At 38.2% G+C, this 15,436-nt stretch overlaps 1 protein-coding gene across 2 annotated transcripts in view; it reads right to left on the bottom strand.

The window, feature by feature from the left end:
* Positions 1-15,436, bottom strand: part of TOX (thymocyte selection associated high mobility group box) — a 295,972-nt gene that overhangs the window by 138,784 nt on the left and 141,752 nt on the right. For both annotated transcript variants that reach the window (XM_040972532.1, XM_040972533.1), the window contains exon 2: positions 6,685-6,750. In XM_040972532.1, coding sequence (XP_040828466.1) covers positions 6,685-6,750 — 66 coding nt within the window. The remainder of the gene's footprint in view (positions 1-6,684; positions 6,751-15,436) is intronic.

The raw sequence follows: 15,436 nt of genomic DNA, 5'->3' as shown, positions 1-15,436 counted from the left end.
TTCCTGCTAACACGGGCCCTGAGAGGTAAGAGTGATGGCTTGAATGATTGAGTTCTTGCTTCCCACAGGGTAGAACTTAATTGGATTCCTGGTCCCCAGCTTCATCATGGCCTCATGAGCATTTGGGGAGTGAACAAAGAGGCGAAAGTACTCTCTTACTTTTTCTGTTTCTTTCTGCTGCTCAAAAAATAAAATTAAAAACATACTTTCTAGGGTCTTTGTGTCATATGTCATCTCTTATCTGGAGAATTTTTCACTGGGAAAATGAAATACCAAGATGTTAAAATTAAAATCTTTTCTAAATAGTCATTAGTCTGTTTGCAATTTCTAAAATACAATTTTAACAGTAGATATGGAAAAAAATATTCCACAAAAATGAAATTGGGGCCCTATGCAGTGGCTTAACTGCTAATGTCCTCACCTTGAACACGCAGGGATCCCACATGGGTGACAGATCTAATCCTGGCGGTTCCATTTCCCATCCAGCTTCCTGCCTGTGGCCTGGGAAAGCAGTCGAGGACGGCCCAAAGCCTTGGGACCCTGTACCTGTGTGGGAAACCAGGAAGTTCCTGGCTCCTGGCTTCAGAATGGCACAGCACTGGCTGTTGTGCTCACTTGGGGAGTGAATCATTGGACAGATCTGTCTCTCCTACTCTCTGTATATCTGACTTTGTAATAAAAATAAGTAAATCTTAAAAAAAAATCGGAAAATCCAGTTGGTCCTACTGTCACAGCGTTGCTAATGATAAATAACCTCATGTTAATGTTTTGGCAATAACTGCCTTATTATGTATTTCATTATTTTGCTATATCTTGGAATCTTCTACTTGAAATGATTCACCAAGGAGGCAGGAGTTTTGAAACTTTCCGTTACTGTGTAAAGTTCTAAAACCCAGAGGAGGGATGCTACTACATTAGACCAAGCAGAACTAATTTTACTATGTATGTAACATAGAGTTGAGAATCCTTACAAGAAGATTATGCAAAGAAGTAACATAAAGAAATACATAAAATGTTCTTACTCATGGGGTCAAGTGTGAATGCTCAGTGGCTAAATTCTCACCTTGCAAGCACTGGGATCCCATATGGGTGCCAGTTTGTGACCTGGCTGCTCTATTTCTCTTCCTGCTTATGGCCTAGGAAAAGCCTTGGGACCCTGCACACAATGGGGAAACCTGGAAGAGGTTCTTGGCTCCTGGCTTCAGATAGGGTCAGTTTTGGCTGTTGAAGCCATTTGGGGAGTGAACCAGCATATGGAAGATCTTGCTCTCTCCTTTTCTATGCAAATATGAACTGCCTTTCCAAGGAAAATAAGTACATCTTAAAATTTTTTTTTTCTACACATCTTTCAGCAAACAACTCTAAGTAACTCTAAAATGTCTAACAGTATCTGGAGAGTTGCTCGGTCCCTGGTCCCTTTAAGTGCTCACAATCGGATGATCAAGTCAGGGGCATTTTTGTCAACTCCAACATACCACCTGCCACAGAGGGACGACTCACACCTGTAAACACTGGTGGGGTGATAAAGTGTGGGTCAGCATAATGTAAAAATGAGAGTAAAGAAGTAAAAAGAAATATGTTCATGAGAAGCTTTGAAGCTCAGAAGTAAATCAGTCATTATGCAGTTGGCAAAGAAAACACAGTGTCGAAAGTTCTATAAACGAAGAGAATCAATACTCTCTGGAATTAGCTATAGTCTGAGTGGTAAACGAGACTGCCCAAGACTCTGTTCTTGGTGTTGGGCACGTGATGTTCGCACTCATGGAATTTTGGGGGAGCAGGAAGTGGGCTTAGAATTTTCTGGGAGCAAGAAAGTGGGGTGGAGATGTTAACTGTCCTCCAATGAGCTATGACGTTGGGTCTGATTTGCTGTCAGGGACAGGTGCCCTGGGATTCTGAAAATCAGGCACAAATCTCAGGTGAGAACGTTGTTCCTAGATATGAATGCTCTTCAATTTTTATATTCAAATTATCCTGTATGAAACCATATCAAATGCTTGTCTGTGGAATTTCAGGAAAACAAAGTATTACTATATTTTGTGTTTGTTATTTTCACTGTTGAGATCTGAGGGACCATGTAAGACAGAAGATTCTGGTGGGAGTAGGTAATAAAACAGAAAGAACTGGTCATAAACGGAGAATTCCTAAGATGTAGTCTTGGATTGTAACATTTGATAAATATTAAACTTACTGTGATGGTTGGCATTAAAAACAAAGAATAGCTCAAGCATAACGGATAACTATTTCTAGAAACAAGGAGAAAGGAAGAAATAAAAACAGGAAGGAGGACTGGAGGGAAACCAAACAGAAGCAAATGGTTTAGCTGAGTAAAGGCCAAGAAAAAGGAGAAAGTGATTCATTGAGAGATTATATTCATTCGAGCAGCCCAAGTGTCTCCATAGCCTGAGATAAGAAAAAATATTCTGATTTGCCCTATTGTAAAATATTTTTCTACTTTTTGACTTGATAGCCCAATTGAGATAAGGACGGGCAGAGCAGAAAATTCATAGGAAATTCAGCCCATGTTTGTGAAGGATTAGATTGAGGATGGAGCCATGGAAAAGAATATTCTTGAACCTGCCCTGGCCAGAGAAAGGAAGAGGTAAATAAAAATAACTGGTGCTCCGAATATTTCTGATAAACAGGGACCATTTGTGTTTTCTTTGTTATTTTAATTCAGATGAATGTACGTATGCTGAAGATAGTTAACAAAGAAGGAATGATGCAAGGTAGTATAATTATTCCAGGAGCTGGAGAAATGAGCCCTAGAGCTTGTGTATCTTAGTGGAATGAGAAAGTTCTTGGAGAAAAGTCAGCATGTGGATAGAACATCCAATACCATTCTGTGTTCCATGGCATGTTGATTTAGAACACTGTTTTTTTTTTTTACAAATTTAATTGTATACCTTAAAGAATGTGATATGATGTTATGAAACATACATGGGTAGTATTGTGGTTACTACAGTGAGGTAAATTCATAGATCCATCATCTCATACTGTTATTCTTGCATGTGGGAAGGGGTGTAGGGAGGATGGCATGGGCAACTAAAATCTCTTATTTTGCAAAAATCTCAAAGTATAATGCACTATTACTGATTGCAGGCCTCCCATTGCACATTAGATCTCTAGAGTTGTTTGCCACATGTTTCATCTAATTCCTTTCATTTTGTCTAGATACTGTCACCTCAATCAAACATGACAAGTTTAGAACAAGAAACCAGGGAGCTGCTGAGGAGCACAGGCCCCCTTCTCTGGCTTTTCTTTCTTGAGCCACCCACACGCTTGTATCAAGTCGACAGAAGGGGTCCTTGGTATCCAGGAGCTATCAAGCAGTATGCCCCCTTTAGCCAGGGTTTGGAAACACACAAAGAAACCTTGCAGTGCAAGGATGGAGTTCTATCCAGAGAGAGAAAAAGTTAATGGTGCTTATTTGAAAGTACTTTTTGACCAGCACAGTGATAGCTACTATGAAAGAAAATAATTCATAATCCAAGAAGAGCACCAGAGTGACGTGTGAAATGTGAAGGGCTTTTGCAATGTCCTTGTCAGACTTATTATAGGGCAACATATTCAACTTAAAAGTTGTCTATCAATTACGAAGATACATGCAAAAAATTCAGGGACTTGTGTATACTGGCTTAAGAGGTAAAGAAAGCACACAGTATACAGTGCCAAAGACCCTTTGGGACTATCCAAAAGAATATCATTAATTTTTACAGTGTACTTCCATTCCTGGAGCAGTTCCAGTATTGGCTTTCTATAAAAATCATTTCAAGTTTAGAATTATGCTATATGCTTGCAGCAACATCACAGGAGCAGTAGTGCACCATATGTTGCTACTTAGCAACTTAGTCTATAAGTCCCAAAGCATGTACTGATTTGAAAATTGAACAGGAATTATAATTGTTGAGTGATGCTAAGAGGCAAGTTGTCTTGGATTACTAAACTATGCAGATGCTTGATGTTATGTAGGAAAAGGAGCTAAACTATTTTTTTTTCCTGCAGGATGACTAAAATCTTATTTATGGTCGCCTAAAGGGGTAAACTGATTAAATTTCCTTAAAAGAATATCAGGTAATGAATTCCTGAGCACATTATATTACAGTAAACAAAAGGAATCTTACATGTAAAATTTAGCTAAGGCCATTCAACTTATGTAATTTGTGAAGTTTATGTCCCCCTAGGATAGGTGTTATATCTTCCATGAGCCTAATATTTAAAACAGAACATTCTAAAAACATTTTCATACATACTCTATTATTTAAAAATTAGTACTTCTGGCTCACAAACCTATCATATCTTTATAAAGCATAAAAATATATGGAGCTTTTTACTCCCTCCTTGTACATTATCATTGTTATTTAAAACATTTGTGGGGAAGAGGGCATCTGGCATAGTGATTAAGATGTGACTTGGGACACCAGCCTTCTATATTCGAGTGCCTTTGTTGGAGTCCCAGCTCGGCTCGCAGTTCCAGCAACCTACTAATGCCCAGCCAAGAAGGAAGCAGATAATTCCTCAAGTGCTGAGGTTCCTGCCACCTACATGGGAGACATGACTTAATTTCTAAGCTCCTGGCTTTGGCTTGGCCCAGCTGGGGCTGTGGCAGGCATTTGAAAAATAAACCATTAAGTAGGTGCTCTCTCTCTCTCTGTCCCTCCTTGATTCTCTGCCTCTCCTCCTGTGCCTCTGCCTTTCAAATAAATAAAAGTAATTTCCCCAAAAAGTTCTTACTCTTGATTGAAATATTAAGAAAAATAATGTTGGCTGTTTGATTTCAGTTGGGGCACAACTTTATCCATTGTATTTGAATTTAAAAATCTAAGGCACCAAGCTGTTATGATGTATAGACTCTGGATTTCCAATCCTTTATCCAAAACTCTTTAAGACCGACATAATGATTCTCTGAAAGGGAGCAGCTGCTTTATAACAGCAATCATTTATTGAGTTTGTGTTTCTACTGTTTCAAACAAATTCAATTAGCTCTTACACTTCAAAACCCTAAAGGCACCAAAGAGATGATACCGGCTTGGTTTAATCTAATAGTAATACTAAACTTGTCAGTACAGTTTTGGGATTGATGGTTAGAAGAAAATTAATAGTAACATTTTTCATTTTTTAATCAAACAGTCCTATTCAGAACTACCTATGGATCTTGGAGGCTACTTAGCTGACTGAATTCAGTTCAGCAAAAACGCTAAATGCAAAGCTCAGCCTTCCACAGGGATTCTTGAAGGAATCTACTCAGCTGAATGGGAGGAAATGTAGGCAGAGACTCTGAACCCCAAGATGACCTTTTATGTTGAAGCACGCAGGGTAGGTTCCAGAATACTTCCGAGAGAAGTCATGGTTGTGATAACTATACACCAAGTTCATAGCGGTGTGAGTCTGTCTCAGGTCCGGGTCAAGCTGGTGACATGTGTTTACAGAGTGCACCCCTGACCCACAAGGGCCCTTCTAAAGGCTTGTGAAAAGGAAGTTAAAGATAACTTTATTTGGTCACAAGAAATTGGAACTTCACGCACACTTTGCCCTGACACTCACCTTTTGAAGATCCCTCATATGCATACATTTCAAACATTTTTGTAGCAAAACAAACATTTTTCTCTTAATTTCATTCTCTATGAGCTTTTAAAGTACTCTCATATACAGCAGATTCAATTCATTGACCACTGCAATGTAGAAAAATGGAAGCTCTCTTGTCCCCTTCTCCCTTCTTCTCCTCTTGCTCCCAGTTATCAAATCCATTAGGGCAGACATGTGGGCAATCTTCAAAAATATTCTGTTCAAGTCTACAGCACAGTTACCGATGTAGGAAATTCAAAGCTACCTTTCTCTAACTATTCCTGGAAAAATAAGTTCACATCCACAAAATCCTCCCCTGAACCCTTCCTCACCCTCATTTATTTTCTTATTTATTTTTGCTTACACGGTTCTTATATTTTATGCTATCCTGGCACCCTAGAGCAGTGATAATTTTGCCTTAAACCCTCTCTGGTTTATAAGGTCTGGTCTTAAGTACCTAAAAATAAATAGCTAAGCATTTCACTTTTATAAATGTAGCCATGTACATTCTCATTGGACTTTTGTTGTCACTGCTCATGATTAAACACCTTGTCAGCCCTTCCTAGTGAAATGGCTACAAAGGTGCCCTTGAAAGCTGTCAGTCACATCTCAGTTTTTGGCCTGAAATCAACTCCTTCATTTTTCCTCCCCCCACATGAAGACCATGAAAGTGGTTTCTAGTAATGGCTAAGGGCCATGCAATTTGGGTTGGGAACATCCCATTTTGTTGAACGTGGCCCCAACCGTTGATAATTAAAGCTATTTGTGACATGTGTAGCTGATAATGATTAACTCGTCTATAGTCAGGAGCTCAAACAAACTGCACCTGTAAAGACTTTATTTCCTAAAGGTAAAACAACTGTTTAGGAAAGATCATGCTGGCAAAACAGCTGCTTGTCATCCTGGAGAGGAAGCAAGTAGAATCTTCCAACAAATGCCAACTCTGGTATTTTATCAGCTCTATCTCATTAACTGGAAACAAGGCTTAAATGCTTTGTTTATAAATTATGATTATTCCTGATTGCGGCAGTTACTGATAGTGCTACTCATTTGCAATGCAACTCTTTGAATTTGTTTAATTACAATTTGAAACAAGGCAGAGAAGATTAATTAACCCACCTGGCTGGCTGGCACATAGTCCTGGCTCGGCTCTGTCATGCTCATATACATGTTCTCACCGTCAAACTGTGAATGAAATAACAGTAAACATTCAGTAATCTTGACTGTGTGTATGTTTTGTGTTTTTCTTTTCTTTTTCACCATCAAACTGGAAAACAGTAGCCATTAAAAAAATTATGTTTGGGAATATGGACAATCTGTCATAGCAAGCGAGCCACATCTTTTCTTTGATGTTTCTGTTGTCATCCTTCCTGACCCTGGATGTCGATGATTCGGAGTAATTAGTGTTCTAGTAATTACAGCAAGCAAGCAAGAAATGAATGGTTTCCTTTCATCTGCAATCTGTTTAGAAACAAAATGGCTCATTTTGCACACCATGTATACATATTGCTGTTCGTCTGTAATGAAGTATTAAATGAATGGCATGATTTTTGAAAGAAAAGAATAATGGGAAACACGAGAAGGCACAGCTCAGTGCATTCTGAATCTAGCTCTCAAAAGAGAAAATGCAGAGTTTTCATAATAGGCTCAAACTAGTTTTAATAGAATGGATTTATGATTTTAAAAATTTTAACTTCATAATAATATTTGAAAATAACTGGTGAAAGTAGAAGCATGTCTAAAAATGCTAATAAAATGAATAACAATAAAATATGCAGGTGCCTTGATTGACTTTCCTTTTTGAAATGTTTCTAAGACATAGCATTCATGGAATTATTACAAATGCATAGAAATTCATACATGAATTTTCAAGGTAGGAACAAGCTGGAAGGAGGAAATTCAGGGGCAGCACACCTGCAGGCCTAGCAAATAGTTCAAGTCAAACACAGCAACAACAGAATACTTTTCATTTTTTTGAGTTTTTGAAAGAGTAATCATTCCATTCAAATGTAATCTTGCCTATCTTTAGTGACTTGATAAACAGGAAAAATATTCCTTTTTAGTAAGAGGAAGCAATCTCTCAGAATAATAATCAAATGGACAAATACAAGCAACTTCAAAGAACTGGGTTTTATTATACTCTTGCAGATGGAATAATGCTAGACGTGGACACCTAAAAATTCTGAAAAATTGCTTTTAAAAAACCAAACCAGTGCTATTGATAGAGAAGCAAGCACATTACAGGCAAAACAACGCATACCGTCAAAACAACAACAATGAAAAATTGCCTCAGAAAAATAGGTGTGACAGATGCCACATTCCACCACCTGTAAGTTGCTGGTGTACGGAAGGAATATAAACACAAATTCTAGGGAAGCACCAAGGTTTCTAAACTGTGGCAACTGCAGCAGATACCCTGACAATCCACATAGACACAAGCTGTAAAAGTAGAGAACCTCCCTAAAGACAATGAAGCATACCCAAGGTTAAGTTCATATGATCAAAGCCATTCTTCACACATCACTTTGTAAATCCATTTTACACAAAGGGGCTAGTTCTTACAAAGAGATATAAAGTTGCTTATTCAATGTTGTGGTTGCTCAATGATTCAACTTTGAAAGTTGGTTATTCAATGATGTGGATGCCAATCAAAAGTAACATAACTAGACAAGCAGAGATGGCTATTTTTGGTGTTGTCAACAAGGCCATGGGCCCCAAAACCCAGTGACTTACCAAAGTGAGTTTTTCCATCAGTCAGGTAGGCTTCAACCCAAATGTTGTCCAGCCCCAATCTATTCGCTTGCTATTCCTGAAACTCAGGACCTGACAAAGAATATATCCTCCAATATTTCTGTTTCCTCATCCACAATTGGAGTGCACTGGTTTGTTTGCAAATGTTTTTAATGCTAAGATGCCAAAGAACCATTTAAAATATGGACAGCTTCTCCGAATGTAACAAACTAAACTGAACAGAAATGGTGAAGTGAATCAAATGCTCCATTGCCTATGCATATTCTATAAATGTGTTACTTTCTATTTCATGTTCTCAAACTCATTTTCTAAATCTGGTTTCGTTCTTAAGCCAACTAAGGCTTTGAAGTTTTGGTTTTAGTCTGTCTGAAGTGTATACTGATTGAGTACATTCAATGTTACTGCTTCAGATAAGAACTTTTCCCTAAAGTCTTACCAACACTTAAATAATGCTGAATTGAGTCTGAAACAACATTTTGCAATAATTCTTACATGACTATAAGATTTATAACTTTGCTGTGTATTCCATGTCTCTGCCAAGCTGTACCCTTACTTGAATGACCTGATTTGATCTACACAGCAGCCAAGAGTTCAGTGCTACTGTTACCTACACTTTATAAATAAAGATAGAAGACAATGAACTGTGTTTTCCGAGTTATATAGCTCATAAGAGGCAGGACTGTGATCCAAACTTAGGTAGACTGACTTTATAGTACACATCTAACCATCATAGAATAGCAATATGTTCTGATTCATAATAATATTATCAAGTTGCCTAAGTAAAGCAATGTTAATATTCCAGTAGCACTGCCATATCTTCCAGCATTTCTGTGGTATTGCAAGATTTTAAAAAAGAAGAACCATGGTGAGCTGTCAACTTACAATTCAGCTATGCAGAATGTCACTGAATGTCTAAATGCCTGAGAGAATATGTTTAGTTTTTTTGTGTGCCTTTGTGTGTCAATTTGACTTGGCCATAGCATGCCTATGTAACAGGTGATTGTGGGTGAGAGTCACATTTAAATTGGTAGACAGAGTTAAAGAGATAGCGTTCCCCAGTAGAAGTGAGCACCACTGTACTAGCACAAGGCTTGCATGGAACAGAAGAACTGACTATATCCAAAATAAGGAAATTCCTTCTGCCTAAGTCTTGGGCAGAGGCATTCATCCTGTCCTGTATTTGGGTTCAACAGATTGCTTTTTCATGCCTATCAAGCCTGCCAGATTTTAGTTCACAGTCACAGCACCAGTTCTCCCAGGTCTCCATCTTGCTGACGGTAGATTTTGAAGCTTCTTAAATCATGCTATGTAAGATCCTCATATTATACATGTGTATAATATAAAATATGAATATAATTATGTTATATATATACCATATATACTATATATACTATCATATATATATATATATATATATGCATATGGTACTACAAAACCTATCCACCAATATTGGTGGAAAGAGGAATTAAAACCTACATTTTTCTTGGTGTAAAAAGTTTTGGACTTGATGCATGTGGAGGAGCATTAAAGGCTCATGGAAAACATGCATTATAAAAGATTTCGCACAGATTTCAAAAATTTTTATACCAAAATAAATGCATCACTTTATTACATTTTCCACAAACTTTTAAAAGCAAGTCTTTTTCACTTTTTAAAGTTTAATTTCTCTAGAAAACCCTGACTCAAAAGAATTCCCATATTGCTATTCAGGATGTTCTAAATCCTCTAAAGAATATTTCTACAGAGCTTCCAATGTGGCAGCAGCTGTTTCATGCTATCAATTGCCTTCCAGAATAGAAGAGCCATGTTGGTTTTTCTTTGGGTGTCTCTGTTCTCATTTTCCACCATGGCTATATTCTTTGCTTCAGCCTTACCACTTTTTCCGGATACCTCCCTTCCTGTTTACTCCCTGGGAAGTTTCCAAGGCCCACTTCCCCCAGCTACACTCAGGGAGGGATGGGCAGTTTCTCTAACCTCTGAGCTTTCAGAGACAACTCTTGTTGCTGTGCTGGGTGTTAACAAGGGATTCATGGCATGGGACTATGAGCTGCCACAGAGCAGAATCCATCCTGACTCTCTGGAGTGTCTACTTAGTTTAAGTGCAGCATGCAATAATTCTTTATGAAATGTTAGTTGTTTTGTAAGCCTATTTGTTCAAGTAAATAGGTGATTTTCCTAGAGAAGGCAGTGATTTGCGAAGTACACAAGATTCAGATTTAAAAAGAATGTTACTCAAAGTCCAATGGTGGGTTAAACGGAGTGACACAGGAATAAACCCTGAAGAGAAAGTTAAGAACAGAAATGGTCAGGGTGTTACAGCCAGTTTTTCCATTCGATTTTTACTTTAGGACTTTATTTAACATTAAAGGTGCAGATAAGCCACAAATCGAAAGATCTAGATATAAAAAAAAGTGAATGTTCTCTGAACAATGTTGGGCTTGCAGAAACAACAACAAAACAAAAAACAAAAAACAAAAGCTATGTATATGTCAGAGAGATGTCATCATTCCTTTGCAGATGAAAGCTTATAGCTGGTCAAGCTCCTGAGCCCAGGGAATAGTCAGCCAAGAGACCAGCATGGGATCCCAGGATCAGGTTAATGTCATCACTGGGCTTAACCAATCACATACTGTTCAGGAACGTGTGCCAAGGACAGCAGCAGGCCTTCTGATGACCCAAAAGTCTCACAATGCATCTCATACACTGGCTTATGAGTAGCTGAAACAGAACCAGATCTCATAGAGTCCTAGAATTCCATTTTGGGGAAATTTTCTGAAGATATCGTATCTGAATATCTCTTGTCATGTTTGAAGAAACTGACTTTATTGGTCCAACAATGTATCTGGAAGTGCAAATGAAGTCTGGATATCTAATAGAAACATTTTCCACTATAACACACTTCTTACACTGTCACCATAAAAAGAAAGGGTTAGACTCAAGGGCCACAGATACTTCTCAATAAATAAAGGGCAACACCCCCAATAAGTTCACTGAAAGTTGAAAATACCTTCAAAGCGAAAAATGCATTGACCCCACCTAATTCATTGGCCATCCTAACTCTATACATAGCAGTACATGAAGAATGTGGGTTGCTTGCCTGGGACTGACTGGGAGCTATGTGCACTGCCACTACTCAGCATCACCAAAGAGAATGAGGTGGTACTATGCCAGTTCCCCAAAAAGATTCCAGTTTAAAATTCCAGATATAGTCTCTTTTGAATGTGTCTTGCTTTAGCATCATAGTCAAGTTCATTAGTCATAAGTTGAACCGTTGTAAGTGGGAGCTGTCAGTATCGGTGCATATACAGCATGCTTGCACCCCCTGCAGAATCAAAAGCACAGCAGTTTTGACATAATTATACTCTAATGACCCTAATGTACTATATCTGAATCACATACTACATAAATTGTATTGATAATTTTTATAATAAAATTATTTCATTAACTTAAATGACTGAGATTCGATTCATTTTGTGTTTCTCATTATTTTTGGGGAGTCAACTGAATTTAGGCACCATAATTTTTAAAAATATAATCTAAGCATACTAAGGTTCGTTTAGTATCTATGTATTCTGCATTTAAAACCTGAAGTGAAGTGTGGAGGAATAAATAGACCGACTTATTTAAATCTAAATGTAAATAGTGTCAACTCAGGATTAGTCCTTCTGACCAAGTGCTTTCATACTCTGTTGTGTTTTTATTTCCAAGCACCAGCGGATGCAATCACATAAAAAGTCATTTATAATCCTAGTGCAGTGGTTTTTTAAAATTGTTTTTAGAGGATATTAACCAAACCTATAATCCCGAAGAGCTTTTCAAACCAGGTAGTTGTTATTTCTTCTATTTAAGAACCAAAAGCAGACCAGAAGCACTGTCTGAACTTACGAATGATGAGCAACAATGGGCAATATCAGGCTACCAAAACCACTAAAACAAGATAAATCAAAGATAGCATGTGACAGATAAATTAACCATTGGCACTAGTACAGAAAATGGTATCTTTTTAGGGAGACTATTAGAAGAAAACAAACAAAAAAGCAGCTGAACAGCTGTTGAAGGGGAAAATAAAATCCATGGCATTCGTGAAACAGTACCAAATTGTATTGCCTATAAAGGAAAAAATCTTGCATTTGTGAGTGTTTTTTTGCTGGCGTATTTGATACTTTAAGTTTTTAAAAAAGAACTAAAAATGGAAATGTTTATAACAATTAATTTGACATTTCTTAGAAGACGTATTGTTAGAAGTCACTATGCAGGAATAAAATTTCTGTATTGCTTGGCTCAATATAAGATTACAGGACATCTATTTTCCTTTCTCTCTCTCTCTTTTCTTTTTTGTAATGGAAAAAGTACTATTTGTGCAACAAAGTCAAACACTTTTTGTATTTCATAGAGTGCAAAGCATTTTTAAAGCAAAGCATAGAATGAGGCTGACAATGTACAGCCAAGTATAGTTGTTATGTTACACATATTAGACGAAGGATCAAATCAAGAGCAAGCAAGCTCCCCATTTTTACATCCCCCTCTTGATCATCTGAAGAGAAACTTAGGAGGCACTGGAGAGGGATCGTTAATTATTTATTTCCCAATGTGAAAATTGAATGTATGGACGTAACATAAATGGAAAACAACCGTGTCTACTCCAAGACTCCAAGGGTGACCAAACAAAGTTGATACCGAGCCCAGAGGACCAGCAGAGGTGCTTCCTGTGGAAAGGAAAAACAATCAGGCAGAGCCAATGCTACCCACACCCAAAGAAGTAAAGTGGAGTTCCTCTTTTAGTACTTTGTACTGATGTGTGCTCCCACCCAGGGGTGGGAGACCACAGAGTAGAATTAAGCAAGAGATGTCCCTCTGGATAGGGCTCCTGTCACTTCAACTTGGGTAAAAAATATATCGTTACAGATCTGAATGGGATGAAGAGGAAGTAAAGTCTGGGCGCACACATCTGTTTGGAAGATTCTGCCACAGGCATGGGAGACAGGAGGAAGTAGAAAGTGTGTGTTAAGTCAGGAGGGGGGTTGCAGAGTATGTAGGAGGCGCTCCGAGTAAAGTGGGGTGGAGAGAGGATACTGCACTCAAAACTCAGTCTTAATCCACTCTTGCAGGCCTGAATTTAGATTCTCACTTCTGTCCTGTGCTATCTTTATTTGGGAAAGGATTGTATATCAATTCCCTATGCAAACTCTAAAAAGTTAAGTTCTCAGCCATAATCATGCTGTGCATTTCTCTTAAGTCTGTCCTTGTCGATGCTTTCCTCAGTGTGGTTCAGTGGTATGAATCCTAACAAAGGAAACACAGGTTTCTCCAGACTTTGTGGACATTGCCCATTATGAAATGCTGCTTATTTGGGGGTTAATGTTTGACATACAGGACAGTGATTCACACAAACATTGTATTCATGTCAACAACCTGCACATACATGGTCATGTGGCCATTAAGGCTCAAACTGCCTTTAATTTTCTCCTTTCTAATTCTATTATATATATTAAGCCTTTTGATTTAGTATCCACCTTATACTAAGGTGACTATTATTCTTCATGCTTTGTAGATGGCAAAACTTAGTCACAAAGGAGTTTGGTAACTTTACCATAGTGAGTCAATCACATGTTCTCCAGATTTGCTAGGTCTGATGTCCAGGAGGCCTTGTCCTCTGACATTGCTTCCAAGAATAGCTTACACCATAATCAGCACCATGGATCCCCTGGGTCCCATGTCTGCTACCATCAAGCTATAGCCCAAGGGGTTCTCATTATGGTAGCAGTTTAGAAAAACTGAACTGGGGTCAGATGTGAGAAGGTTCCACTTCCCCGGTATCTACATGTAGGAAGGTAACTTGTTTTCCAATGAAAAGGGCTTCCCCAGGGTATCTGCTCTGACCTCTTTGGATTTGTTCCCAATGTCCAGCAACCAGCGATGACGTGTTGTAACATTGTGGCTACTTGGAAATATGCACAGTGAGCTTTGTTCTTGCTGACTCTCTTCCTAGCTTCTTTCCCCTCACTCTGGGTTTCCTGACATACATACCCAGAGCTTTCACTGCAGGTTTTGCTCTCTGAAGAACTTGACGGTACCCAATGTTACTGGGCGGTGGCAGCCTTCTTAACTTCAAAGCCTCACTAACTGCATGCCATCTTAGATATGATTCATTGTATTATTTTTAAAAATTGCAATAAACACATTATCCTATGTCATGAAAACATATCTTCATTTGAAAGTAACAAATGATGGTTGTGTGGATGAAAGCCTAGTGAACCACTCTGGTGACTTTGATGGAAATAATTTAAATAATCAAATCATGCATAATGCACTCATTGTTTTTTACTAGAAGATATGCACAAACTGCCTTACATCAGAAAGTCAAGTGTAAAGATTTCTGGATCCATACAGAAGCCCTGCTTTTTAAACTGAATTTGCAAGGAATGTCTGAGATTATATAACACTGAAAGCTGTAAGACCATGCTGAATAGTCACAACTTCTCACAGCTTCAAATGATCGGTTTTGAACATTTCTTTGACTTGTCATGTCTTAGATACATTTTCTGAAACCATTTATGAAGGGAACAATTTGAGAAGTGCATTCGAACTTGTTGGCAATCCTTCCCTAAGCTCACTTATTTCCACATCATGTCAGTTCTCACCTCCACTTACCACAGTACCTGAATCTTACCCAGATGTGGAATGAAAAGTATGAAGCAATTACTTCGGCAGGGGGGTAGCTTCCTTATTGCTGGCATTCCTTTGTAAGCACAGGGAACATTTGTCAGTATTTGACAAGTAGAGGAAAAAGGTAAGACTATTTTTCTGTACAATTCTAGTCTGGTTGGGCATGATCCATTCTAACAAATTTAAAACAAGGGAAATCTAAGACTAGAAGAATTTCAGGGCATGAGAAAGCTATGGGAATTGAATGACAGATGTATAAGCCTAAGTAACAAAGGATTTATATTTAGACCCACTGGGTAACATATTTAATGTTGCTGCTTTCTGCACCTGCCCCTCTACTTTCTCACATTACTTAGTATTTTTTCCTTGCTAAGTGCACTGCATGTGGCCAGATAGTCCTCGCCTTTGGTGCCTTACCAATATCTGTTCTCCATCAAATACTTTCCAGGCTCCA

Source organism: Ochotona curzoniae, unplaced genomic scaffold (assembly GCF_017591425.1).
Source record: "Ochotona curzoniae isolate NIBS_2020 unplaced genomic scaffold, NIBS_Ocur_1.0 contig_2318, whole genome shotgun sequence".
NCBI classification, from domain to species: Eukaryota; Metazoa; Chordata; class Mammalia; order Lagomorpha; family Ochotonidae; genus Ochotona; species Ochotona curzoniae.
Note: the sequence above shows the minus strand (reverse complement) of the source record. Positions and strands in the feature narration are given on the sequence as shown.